The sequence below is a fragment of the Solanum stenotomum genome, chromosome 7, assembly GCF_019186545.1.
Source record: "Solanum stenotomum isolate F172 chromosome 7, ASM1918654v1, whole genome shotgun sequence".
Lineage (NCBI taxonomy): Eukaryota > Viridiplantae > Streptophyta > Magnoliopsida > Solanales > Solanaceae > Solanum > Solanum stenotomum.
In genome coordinates this window covers 56,496,137-56,509,718 of record NC_064288.1, presented here as the reverse complement: position 1 = coordinate 56,509,718, position 13,582 = coordinate 56,496,137, and the positions used below count along the sequence as shown (strand labels likewise).

Genomic DNA, 13,582 nt, shown 5'->3' with positions numbered 1-13,582 from the left:
GTGGACTACTTAATCACACAAGGTCAATGAAGGTCTTTTTATTTTCAGAGAAAAAAACTTTCTATAAATACCAAATCAAATAGGTTTATCACATTATTCTCGAAAAAATTAAAGTGCTCAGGTTTTCTTTATTTAACAACAACAACAGACCACATCAAATTGTTCGTTTTCTTATATTACAATTTTACTAAGTATTAATTTATGTATTAGTAAGAGTTTTGTTTTCTGTGTGATTAAAACTTTTATGATCTAATTTTTATCAATGTTTAAGTCTTATAGTTATAGCGTTGATGCATAAATTAAATAACCTGGTAATCCATCCGATTGATTTCCCTTATAGTTATTATCTCAGAAACCCTACTTCTTAATTATTATTATTTTACAAAAGTGATTTTTTGATATAATAATTCAACGGTATAATATTCATCCCATTCTGGAAGGTGGAAGGGATAGAATAAAATATTGTGATATGTTCTTTCGATCGCTATAATAATAAATAAGAAATTGTAAGAGGTATAGCTTGATATTTTATGAAACGTTACATTATGACATCTTGTTTGGATAGTTGTTTAATTTACACATAGTTTCATAATGTGTACCATATTGGGGAGAGGCGATTAGATCGGATATGTGGCACATCCAGATTATTGAAGACATGACCTTTAGATAGGAGGGTGTAGAGATAGTGTAATAAGGTTGAAGGTTAGTAGACATGGGTTCGAGGGTTTAGTCATTTTCTTTTTGTGTCATAGTTTTGATTCCACCATCACTTGTTGTTGATTGTGTTTAGATTATCACATTATTTTGTGGTTGTTGTTGTTTCCTTATTAGTTGTTGTGTTTCTCAATTGTTGTTTTTCCTTTATGTTATACTCGAGTCAAGTTTCCTCGAGAAACAATCTTCTTACCTCCACGAGGTAGGGGTATTTCACTGGTTATGTTTGTTGTTGTTGTTGTATGGTTTTGATGATTACAATGTTTGATTTTTCTTCAGAAACATAAAAAGAGCTCGATGTTGTACGTGAGCTACAATGGGGGATGAAATTGATGACATTGAATTCACGCGACATATGTTGAGATTAAAGAGAGATAACAAGAAAGTCGAAGAGAAAAGCAGAGGAATGAAACAAGTAAAGAACAATCAAACATGTAGTAATATGTCAATTTTTCCAGAAAGTATTGTATTTCAATTCCTAATAAGGATTCCAGCGCGATACATTTACAAGAATTTCATGCCTGTTTGCAAATCATGGAAAGAAATGTTCTCACAGAGATCCTTCGCTGAGCTAAATTTTGCGGAATCAAAAACAGAGTTTCTACTGATACAGGCAGCATCATCAGCAAGGCATATGAAAACAAAGCTGTTAGAGATTGGAAAAGATCTTGAATGTGAATCGTGTGATCTTGGAATCAATCAATTAGGTCAGGTTCGATCTAGTTGTGATGGATTTCTACTGATAAACAACCCGGGGGACGATAAGGAGCTACAAGTAATAAATCCAACGAGAAAGATTTGCATTACTATTCCAAAATGCCCTTCAGGTTGCCAACATAAATCTTATGGTTGTAGTTCCGCAATTGGATTTGACTCAAGGACAAAACAGTTTAAAGTGGTGCACGTTGTTACAGATTCCTATGGTTTCGAAATATTCAATTTGAATGGTGCTAATGATGAATCACATTGGAAACAAATTCCTGGTCTGTGGGCAGATGCAGATGATGTATCTGAAAGGCCATTTAATCCACTCAATTTTCGTTGGAAGAATCCAGTGTCAATCAACGGGCGTATTCTGCATTGGTATGTTGATTCAAGTGAGTATATCATTTCAATGCAAGTAAACGAGGCGAAATTCAGTAGAACTAATTTACCTGAAGAATTGATTCAAAGGGGCAGATATGAATTGGTGGAGTTGGGTGGATTTCTTTCTGTTGTCTATTATGATTTCGATACAAGAATGGATGTCTGGAATTTGGAAGGGGAATGTTGGTACAAGAAACATAGTTTCATGGCAAAGTTGATAAATTATATATCTCCAAATAATGTGAAATCATCGAGTAAATACAAGACATCAATGCCAAATATTGGGAGACTTGTTCTAGTTGATGGAACATGATTCCTAAACAAGCATGTTGGATGCTACCGAAAGTATGCAAATAGCATATTCAGTGTAAGGTAACGAATAGGATATAAGGTAGAATGTACGTAGATCTTGTTATTATCTTGGTGAGATTGAGAGATTATTTACATTAGACGGCTCAAACTACCTAAAGTATGTCATTCCCAATAAGAAAATGTATTTTGAAATTGCTAGGACAACATCCACTCCTAAGTGGTAATTGAAAGATTCAATAAAATAATTAAAATAAATATCGTATTATTGATTGATTTAACATTTAATGGCAACTAATGTTGCCATTAAAACGTACTATTAGTGGTGACTATTATAAGTATTGGCGGCGACTAGTGTTGCCACTAAAACATACTATTAGCGGCGACTATTATAGGTATTGGCGGCAACTAAGGTTGACACTAAAACATACTATTAGTGGCAACTATTATAGGTATCGCGGCGACTAGTGTTGCCACTAAAACATACTATTATTGGCGACTATTATAGGTATTGGCAGCAACTAGTGTTGCCACCAAAAACAAACAAGTAGTGGTGACTTCTATAGATATCGGCGGCGACTAGTGTTGTCACTAAAACATACTATTAGTGGCGATTATTATATGTATTCGCGGCGACTAGAGATGTCACTAAAACATATTATTAGTGGCGAAATTTATAGATATTGGCGGTGACTAGAGATGTCACTAAAATATATTATTAGTGGCGACTTTTATAGGTATTGGCGGCGACTAGTGTTGTCACTAAAACATACTATTAGTCGCGAATATTATAGGTATTCGCGGCGACTAGAGTTGTCACTAAAATACACTATTAGTGGCGACTGTGGTATGTATTCGCTGCGACTAGAGTTGTCACTAAAATACACTATTAGTGGCGACTATGGTATGTATTCGCGGCAACTAGAGTTGTCACTGAAATACACTATTAGTAGCGACTATGGTATGTATTCGTATCGACTAGAGTTGTCACTAAAAGACACTATTAGTGGCGACTTTTATAAGTATTGGCGGCGACAAGAGTTACCACTAAAACATACTATTAGTGGCGACAATTATATGTATTCGCGGCGACAAGAGTTGTCACTAAAAGATACTATTAGTGGCGACTACTATAGGTATTGGCAGCGACTTTTGTTGNAAATATATTATTAGTGGCGACTTTTATAGGTATTGGCGGCGACTAGTGTTGTCACTAAAACATACTATTAGTCGCGAATATTATAGGTATTCGCGGCGACTAGAGTTGTCACTAAAATACACTATTAGTGGCGACTGTGGTATGTATTCGCTGCGACTAGAGTTGTCACTAAAATACACTATTAGTGGCGACTATGGTATGTATTCGCGGCAACTAGAGTTGTCACTGAAATACACTATTAGTAGCGACTATGGTATGTATTCGTAGCGACTAGAGTTGTCACTAAAAGACACTATTAGTGGCGACTTTTATAAGTATTGGCGGCGACTAGAGTTGCCACTAAAACATACTATTAGTGGCGACTATTATATGTATTCGCGGCGACTAGAGTTGTCACTAAAAGATACTATTAGTGGCGACTACTATAGGTATTGGCGGCGACTTTTGTTGCCACTAAAACATACTATTAGTCGCGACTATTATTGTAATGGCTGCGACTTTTATTGCCACTAAAAAAATACTATTAGTGGCGACAATTATATGTATTCGCGGCGACAAGAGTTGTCGCTAAAAGATACTATTAGCGGCGACTACTATAGGTATTGGCGGCGACTTTTGTTACCACTAAAATATACTATTAGTCGCGACTATTATTGTATTGGCTGCGACTTTTATTGCCACTAAAAAAATACTATTAGTGGCGACTATTATATGTATTCACGACGACTAGAGTTGTCACTAAAAGATACTATTAGTTGCGACTACTACAGGTATTGGCAGCGACTTTTGTTGCCCTAAAACATACTATTAGTGGCGACTATTATATGTATTGGCAACAGCTAGTATTGCCACTAAGCATACTATTAGTGGCGACTTTTGTTGGCACTAAGACATTCTATTAGTGACAACTATTATATGTATTCGCATCGACTAGAGTTGTCACTAAAACATAGGTATTAGCAGCGGCTAGTGTTGCCACTAAAACATACTATTAGTGCGACTAATAATAAAAAAATGTTCAAATTAGTTGAGTAAACTTTGTAAGTGAAATATGAATTATTAAATTTCTGTTTTGGTTATAAAACAAAGGCATAATAAATAAACGTACCCTTTAACTTTGTCTCAATCATATCTTTGCCCTCTAACTTTGGATCTGTATAATTACACACTTAGATTTATAAAAAATTGAATAAATAGATACATGTATCAAAAAATTATATGTCTAATTTGGTAAAAATATTTGGCATATTTCATGTTTTTAATTTAATATCATAAAGATTCAAAAATTCATTACTTTTTACAATTTCAGGTAAAAATTCATTATTTTCTTAAATTATGGACAAACAAATTAAAACGGATGAATACAAAATCTTCGTTACCATCTCTATAAAGCACTATTTTGACCTAAGAAATGGCTAATAAATCCAAATTCGAAATTCGCAGATAACATTCACAATGTTCTCAGATCAAAATCTGTATCACTACAGCCTCCTCTCTCTCTTCCTCATCGGACCACCCACCTTCCTCGCCTGTCAATTCCTCACCGCCCCTTATGGAAAACACCGCCGCTCCGGTTGGGGACCCACCATTTCACCACCTTTAGCTTGGTTTCTAATGGAAAGCCCTACTTTATGGCTCACACTTATCCTCTTCCCGTTCGGCAAAAATCACAACAATCCATTATCATTTATCCTCATTTCTCCTTACCTTTTCCACTACACGAATCGGACAATATTTTACCCTTTAAAACTCTACTTCAACTCAAAGGTTGGGTCGCCGGCAAGTGGTTTTCCGGTGAGTATTGCGTTTTTGGCTTTTGTGTTTAATCTGTTGAATGCTTATGTACAAGCTAGATGGGTTTCTCACTATGCTGAGTATGATTCTGATGAGTGGTTTTGGGTCCGATTTGCCGGCGGGATGGTGGTTTTTGCCGGTGGGATGGCGGTGAATGTTTGGGCCGATGAGGTGTTAGTGGGCCTGAAGAGTGAAGGAGGTGGATATAAGATACCGAAAGGTGGGCTTTTTGAATATGTGAGCTGTCCAAATTATTTGGGGGAGATAGTGGAGTGGTTGGGCTGGGCTTTGATGACTGGGTCTTGGGCCGGGTTTGGGTTTTTTCTGTATACTTTTGCTAATTTGGCTCCTAGAGCTAGGTTTAATCATGAATGGTATTTGCAGAAATTTGGAGAAGATTATCCTAGGAAAAGAAAAGCTGTTATTCCATTTTTGTATTGAGTTTTGATTTTGATCATGCAATGTAATGGTTTCTATTAATGGTGGTTACTTATTATTTATGGACTATATGTGATTTCCCTTTAATTAGAGGTAGAGTTCTAAATCTTTATGTAGTCTAATTATTTCGGATAACGCTTGCATTCTAAACCCTCAGTATTAGTGCGGCTGCTTGCACAAAGTTAGCTTGATGTAGAAACGTCAGGTCGTTTTGAGTATAGGGGCTTGCTACTAGAGCTATGCTACTTTGAGTATAGGGGCTTGCTACTAAAGCTATGCTGCTTTGAGTATAGGGGCTTGCTACTAGAGCTATGCTACTTTGAGTCTAGCATAGCTAACGCTATCACGACGCTATGTTGTGCCTACACCAACGACATGCAACTACACCGAGGTTATATAGTCATATAGAGGCTCAGGACCACCGCCTTTGCTTCAGAATCTTAGGCGCTTCTCTTTTTAGTAAGAGAAGAATCTAGTTGCGAACATGTGCATTCCTATGTTGCTTCGATCATGAGTGATTCTTCTATCCCCGTGACCCGTACTTTGTAGTAAAGGGAAAACCACTTCCTTGAGCTTATTTCCCAGATACTTCATTGCTTCAAGCATGGATGTGATGAATTGAACAATTGGTGATTTTGGCTCTACTTAAAAAAAAAAAATTAACAGATGAATAATGGGACAAATTATACTTGTGGGTTTTAGTTTCCCACACATTAAACATAACCAATGTTTAGGAAAAAGACTAATCTCTTCACATTCATTCGATATTAATCGACGCCTAAGTAAACCTTATAAAATTCATACAAACTTTTGCATTTTGTGTACTACGAAAAGTACACTGAAGTAGATGAACCATAGAAAAAACATTGTTATAGGAGTCTAACATGTACATATTTTGAACTCCAGGATAGTATTTTGCCCATAGTCAATGTTTTTCTCCTTTGATATGTTAAAATATTTGGAAAAAAGAAATGTAGTATATCAAATATAACATTTATGAGAACTCAAGTAGTAGGTATGTTGCAGCATGTTCTAAACCTTCTCTTCAGACACAATTTATACAGTATTTCGCTGCTAAACAATGTTCATTAAAGTAACAGTTCACTCTAACTTAAAACTCTTAAAACAAATGTTAATTATTCTAAAGAAACACAAAACAAAGCCCAGAAAAATTGTAGCAGAGCCTAGTCTGAGAAAGGAATTGCAAATTGAGTGCACCGCGAAGAAAAAGGCTCCATCGTCTGCATGCTGGAGTAGTTTCACAGATTTATCATTTGCAAAAGCTAGTAGCTAACCTGCATCATGGTTGAACTGCAAAGAGTCTTAAGAGTTATCCAATCATGTAAAAATAGCGAAACAAATCAAGAAATGAGGAGAAATTGTACAAACTCACATCAGGCAAAGCTACGGTTTGCATCTACATTTACTCCTACTCCTGAATTGGCACCACCGTTATCTGCTAGCAAACTTCCATTGGATCCTTCAAGGGATTCAACGGTTTCCACAACCTCTTCCTTCAGCTTCTCGTGTTTCTCCTTTAACTCTGGAAAACTCATAGCCTGTGCAAGACTTTGCTTTATTTGCTGTTCTAAGGCCTGAATTTTTGCCTTTGACTCAGCATCTGCCGTCTTTCCAGCCTTCGCTACCTCCATCTTTAACAATTCAATCTTGTTTTTCAAATCTGTGGAGTTCACGAGGTCTTCCATAACCGTTGTAATTTCATTGTTAAATTCATCAATTCTTCTCTTGGCATCAGGAAGTAATGCTGGGTTGACGTTCAAGCCTAGAGATTCGAAAACACCAGAAAATTCCATATCCATTTCATCCTTCAGTTGCACAAGTTTCTCCTTTATCCCCTGGTCTAGATCCATAACTCTCGATACACCGGTACTCTTGATTTCAGCCTTCAATGCGTCCATCTTCTCCTTCAAATCTGGGCGGTTCATGACTTCTTTTAACCTCTTATTGATCTCCTCCTTCAATTTGTTTACCTTGCTATTTTTCTCTGAGAGTTTCTGGGCTTTAGACATTTCTTGCAACATCTCAAGCTTATTCGTTAGGCTAGCATGATTTGGAGCAGCAGAAATGTTTCTGTTGAATTCGTCCTTAATCTGGTCAAGCTTTTCCTTCAGAACAGGATGCATTGACTGGTCGTTTGAGTTCCTTGTTTTTGCAAATTCTTCTCGTGCCATGACAAGTTTTTCCTCCAAACCTAAAGCTTTAGCAGCCTCAGAAAATTCAAAATCAATTTCTCTTCTTAATTTTTCTATCATCTCATTCAGGCCTGTGTCTGGAATCTTCCCAGTTGATTCCTTTGCTTTCTGGATCTCTTGCTTCAATTTTTCAACCTCATCCATTAACTCCACATCCGGAATTCCAGGTGGAAGAAGAGGTTCTTCTTTCTTTTTCATGTTGACCTTCCTTTTTGGGTCAATGGGAACTCCCTCCTGGAAGCCACCAAGTTTTCGGAACTTAAGCATCCTGTGCCTTAACAACTCTTGGGTGTCCATTTTCGTCAGTTCCTACAAGGATGGATTGTGTTTTTAGCAACTTAGCTGAAGTACAAGTTCAGGAAATAGAGATTTTGATATACTTACATCCATTGATTCTTCAATTGCAATTTTTATCTGCTGTGAAGTCCAGTACGGATCAGCATGTGCACCACCAAGAGGCTCCTGCAACACAAGATAAAGCATTATTTACCACAGACAAAAGTGAATCACTCTCTGTCCCAGATGACATATATTTGCCCAAAATTACCAACTGTCAGGGAATGGGATTCCAAGGCAAATAATAAGTAATATGGTAATTCAAAAGAAAAAAAAAGGATTATGACTTTCCCAGGAGATTGCAAGGGTTAGAAATTGAAAGCAACTCGCAGATGACTTTTTCTCTTTGACTTTTAAATTTGATAATTAAATGGAAAAATACATAAATAATGAAGAAGAATGAGAATGATCAAATAGGCAGATACAGCAATGAAGTAATATTACAGGGATGGAACCATCGGCAATTTGAAGTCTGGACAGCTCTTGAGCAGTTATCTTGAGTTTCTCAGCTGCCTGAAATGAAATGAAGCATATACTCAGCAATAATTTTCACTGCTTTTCTTGATTAACACTTCTAATGTTTAACTATAGCAACCTTGGGAGAAGCTTTTGCGGTCTTCCATAATATTGCTGCACATGCTTCTGGGCTGTGAATTACAAGTGAGATTTGAAATCGGTAAGCATACATTACTATTTACTATGACAGTCAAGAACTGTGTACAGAAAAGTGGATCTGACCAGGTAAATCAAAAATAACAAATTTAAAGTACCAAAACAATCTGATTTAAGAATCAAGGGTGGATTACAACAAGCTAAGTTGCGCGGACTCTTCACTTTCGATGCCGCACCCGTGTCGGATTCTCCAAAAATACACTACTTTTAGCGAATCCGACATGCACCCCTTGACATTTTTGAAGAGTTTGAGCAACATAGACATCAAGATATTCACCAACTATATTGCCTTTTTAATAGTCATATTACCAGAAAGAAGATTGCCCTCCCAGGTTAGTTTTTCCACGGAGCTTATTGATTTGAAATAGGGTTGTGTAGTCCACCAAAATTAAGAACATGAGGAATACAGATTCAATGGTTCAGCATTACCAGAAACCAACAGAGATTATGTTTTTTAAGTATTGGTTATCTGGTGTTTTATAGATACTAGTTTCACAACGATGGTGTCTGAGCCAACTTGTGCACACTTCGACTATTCCTCTGGGTACCTGCTACTTCCCACCTACCTCACACCAACACAGATACTGGGTAATTTTGTCCACCAGGGCTTGGGCAGCTGAGAAGCTGAAACTATAAAACTGATAGGATAGTTTCTTGAGAGTTTATGATTATAAAGGACAGGATGATGGCCATTCACCACGTATTTAGTCTACAAGCAGTATACACATCATATAACACTAATTTGTTCATAGTAAAAATCAACAGTTTTAGAGGCACCTGGCAACATAGAAGACGGCATTTTCAAGCATCAACAATTTATTAGCACAACCAATAGCCAGAGCTCCACCAGAACCCCCTTCTCCCATAACAATAGAAATAATTGGTACTTTCAAACCAAACATAGTCCTCAAGTTATGAGCTATGGCTTCTCCCTGCATGCAAGCAATATAAACTATTCAGTTAGCACTAATCGATGAGGAAAAAGCATGCTACAGCACAGTTGTGTACATACTTGGCCTAGTTCCTCTGATTTGAGATCAGCATATGCCCCTGGTGTGTCAATGAAAGTGATGATCGGGAATCCGTGATGATCAGCATAGTACATCATCCGCAGAGCCTTCCTATAACTGTTTAACAAGTATTTTTTTCTTACTATTGTAGGCTCACATACTTAAAAGGGGTGGATCTAACTCCATACAAAATATTCCAAGCTTAAACATAATGGAACCACACATACCCATGGGGAGTAGGCATCCCAAAGTTACGTTGTATGTTCTCCTTTGTGTTTCGTCCTTTTTGATGACCCATGAACATATAGCTTCTACCATTTATTGTGCCAAGTCCAGTGACAATGGCAGGATCGTCATACCCAGCTCGGTCACCATGAAGCTCCACAAACTGCAAGTTTGGGAATTACGATTTTAAATTGTTAGAAATTTCCAATAGTATATTACCTATGGAAAGGAGAACAGACAGAGAGTGCAGTTTTTAAGTTTATTGGTAAGAAATAAAGACAATGAATTTACTTGACCTTCTCAGTAATATTAAAGATATGATCAAGGAAAGTTGGCCTGTTAGGATGCCTTGCAATATTCACTCTTTGTATAGGAGTCAGATGTGTGTATAGATCTTTTAGAGCCTGAAAAGGACAGTAAAATGTCATCATTATCAGCAACATTAATATTGTTAGCTAAGATAATTTGACCTTCGAGATTACTGCTATAAAACAGTCTCAAATTCATAGCTTTGTACAAAGATCAAAAAGAACAAAAAGGCAAGAGCCCCAAACAGGAATATTTTCTACCCTTTATCCCAGCTTCGAACACAAAATCAAACAGTAGGCAGTTTTATCACAAAAACTTGAAATTAAAATTCTTTATTACAGATCGGAATCTTATTATTTCCCTGTGACCTTCCCAGATTGCTCTTGTTTTCTTCTTAAGTCCCCCTAGCATGCGTTAGAAAAATATGCATCCTTTACAAAGCATTATATTATGATGATGCACTTGGAAAGGAATTCATTAAAGGATCAACATTAGTTTCTCCACAAATGGTAATATGTACATGGATTAAGACACTTTTCTGAGCAGTAATGCAACAAAAATTTCTCATTTAAAAAAAAGGAGCAAGGGGCTGTCCAAATGTTGCTATTTCTTTTTCTATGATAATGATTTATTAAATACTTTTATTCATGTGTAATATTTTTCACAAAATAGCACAGTTCTGCCCAAATTTTCTTAATGTGAGAATGAGATTACTAATACTTTCTTGTGGTATCAATACTGAAATTCAAAAGAATCTGAAAAAGAAGTCCAACAAGAAGATTGCAGAAACCCCTAGAACACACTTAACACTAGTAATATTTTCTTAATTAAAGAAGTACACTAAGCAACCAAAAACCAATTATTTGTTCTTTAATAAGTGGAAGGTCATTTTAGTCATCCAAACCTGTTGGTATTTGTTCTCAAGTGAGATAATTTGATCACTGAAATCCAACCCAGTTTCATTTGCCATCTTTTGAACCTGCATTCGAGAAACAGTAACAATTGACAAAATGCTCATTTTTCTATTTTGATATACGAAATAATCTCAAGACAAGAATCATGGCATTAGGTCACAAAACCTACATCAATGATTTTTTTCTGCAGATCCATAAGAGGTTTCTCAAAATCCAATGTCACCGGCTTTTGTCTTTCTTTCAATGGCTTGAAAGGTGATAAGTGACTGAGGACTCCACCCTTGACATTAAGGTCAGGATCCTCTGGCCAGGGGTACTCGTGCTTCTTTACCTTTCTAACCTTTGCAGAAATTGTAAAATCTCTCTTCTTAGAACCCAATCGTGCTCTCCCTAAGGCTTTCAATGGCACACCACAAACACCATTTCTTGAGCTACGAAGTAGGTCTGAAGCTGAAGTTTTAGAAGCCAAACTTCCACTGAATGCCACAGGAGGATGTGAAGTTGAAGCCATTCTCCAGTTACTGCAAATAGGTTAACCTAATCAATCTCATTTAAAGAGGGGAAAATTCACAGATTTTTAAATCCATCAATGACATGGTGAAATCAACTAGCTTCAAATCAATGTCCACATTTCAATTAGATACTATTAAGCATACACGAAACTAGCAAACAAAAGCTTCATTTAACATAGTTAGACCTATCACCTAGCTATGAAGAGAAGCATATTCAGAGGCTATGATGCTTGGATTCTCCAAAAATGCACTAATTTTGAAGGATCTGAGACACACCCATCGATATTTTTGAAGAGTCCGAGCACATAGTCTAGAGACTAATCAAAGATTTAATTTTTATGCACCCTTCAACAGTAAACTCTATACAGTTATTAAATCAATCACAAATAGTTACCCCATAGAAGCTAAGAGATTGCAGGAAAAAAAAAACTAATTATTAACATACACAAATAAACACCAAATTAACAGATACATCAAGGATTAGCATTTTCAAGGTAACCAGTACAGTTCCATAACTGAAAGTTCACTAACATCAACACAAGAATCAACCAACCAATCAATCAAACAGTCAACCGATCAATCAACTATACCTCAATCTAAAACTAGTCGAGGATCCACTTAATGAATCCTCTATATTCATCCTGCTCTATTCAAACACATCTCATCCAATACTGTCAAAATAACAACATGATATTAATTGAATATAAGAAATAACCATAATTTCACCTTTTTTTACACCGGAGCACCAGCTACCCTAAGCTCGCGTGAGTGATAAAGGAAATTAAGGAAATTTCAATGCATGAACCTTCCGAAGTAGACGCACTAACAAGATTAGCGAATTAATTAAATAAAATCACAAGTCTTCAGCTAAAATCAATCAACTATACCTCAATCTAAAACTAATCAAGGATCCACTTCACAAATCCTCTACCTCCATCCTTACTCCATTCACACACATTCCATCCAATACTACACAACGATTCATCACAATTAGTCTAATTTTACACTGAAACCGACTACGCTAAGCTCACATAAGATTCACAAACACAAACAAACCAAAAAATAACAATTAATTGCATGAACATTACGAAATAAAACACAACGCTAACAAAATTAGTAAATTAATTAAACGAAATCACAGGTTTAGAGCTGAAAATCAATCAAATTAAACCAAAAATTAACGATCAAATCCGAGAAAAAAAAAACAAACCGAGAATGAGAGCTCCAGATTCAAGCAGAAGAGATCTGAGGAATCGATGAGAAGAGAAGATTTAGTAGTATTTTTTAAGGAGAAAAGAGCATCGAGAAGATCGAAAAGAGGCCTTGGGTTTATTCAACAAAAAAATGAGAATAGATAAAAGCTATGTAGAAGAAGCTGTTTATTATGAGTGTTTTGATTTTGAGCTTTCGATACTTCTTATGCGGGAGGACTAAAAATGAGAAAAAAGAAAAAGGGAAAGGGTAAAATGGGTAGAGTGGATAATAAATAAATAAAAACCTACCAGTGTGCTTGTATGACAGCTTTACTCGGTTTGGCCGTTAAATGTGTTGAACTCAAAGGCTTCTCTGTTGTGTCATAAAGGTTTGTATTTTTGTGCACTTGTATAATATCCAAAAAAAATTCATTCAAAAAAGTAAAATATTGGTTACCGAGGACATGACTATAGATACGTAGAGATCGTTTGATTGAGAATAAGTTATGTAAAGATTAGTTATCCTAGGATAACTTATCACACCATGTATATGGGATACCTTATCTCATCACTATGGCATAAATGGTGGGATAAGTTATCCCAAACATGGCTACCAAACAAGATATTTCATCACTATTTTGTTATCCCATGACTATTTATTTTTATCACTCACATCAAAAGACTCCTTAAAGTATAAA

At 36.1% G+C, this 13,582-nt stretch overlaps 2 protein-coding genes across 3 annotated transcripts; one reads left to right on the top strand and one right to left on the bottom strand.

Annotated features, from left to right (window-relative positions):
• The first annotated feature begins 4,662 nt into the window (after positions 1-4,662).
• On the top strand, positions 4,663-5,532 carry LOC125871591 (steroid 5-alpha-reductase DET2). The gene has a single exon (XM_049552223.1). It carries the CDS (start codon positions 4,724-4,726, stop codon positions 5,501-5,503), a length of 780 nt encoding a protein of 259 aa, XP_049408180.1. The 5' UTR covers positions 4,663-4,723; the 3' UTR covers positions 5,504-5,532.
• A 929-nt stretch (positions 5,533-6,461) lies between these two features.
• Positions 6,462-13,088, bottom strand: LOC125871585 (acetyl-coenzyme A carboxylase carboxyl transferase subunit alpha, chloroplastic). 2 transcript variants are annotated; one of them, XM_049552213.1, is made up of 12 exons: positions 12,902-13,088; positions 11,349-11,700; positions 11,170-11,244; positions 10,253-10,360; positions 9,959-10,119; positions 9,734-9,848; positions 9,499-9,653; positions 8,645-8,696; positions 8,494-8,562; positions 8,098-8,175; positions 6,894-8,022; positions 6,462-6,811 (listed from the first exon to the last, which is right to left on the bottom strand). In XM_049552213.1, exons 2-11 carry the CDS (start codon positions 11,688-11,690, stop codon positions 6,895-6,897), a joined length of 2,283 nt encoding a protein of 760 aa, XP_049408170.1. In that variant the 5' UTR covers positions 11,691-11,700; positions 12,902-13,088; the 3' UTR covers positions 6,462-6,811; position 6,894. The 2 variants fall into 2 exon arrangements, with proteins under 2 accessions (XP_049408170.1, XP_049408171.1); XM_049552214.1 differs by having other exon boundaries at positions 6,462-6,795.
• Positions 13,089-13,582: the final 494 nt, after the last annotated feature.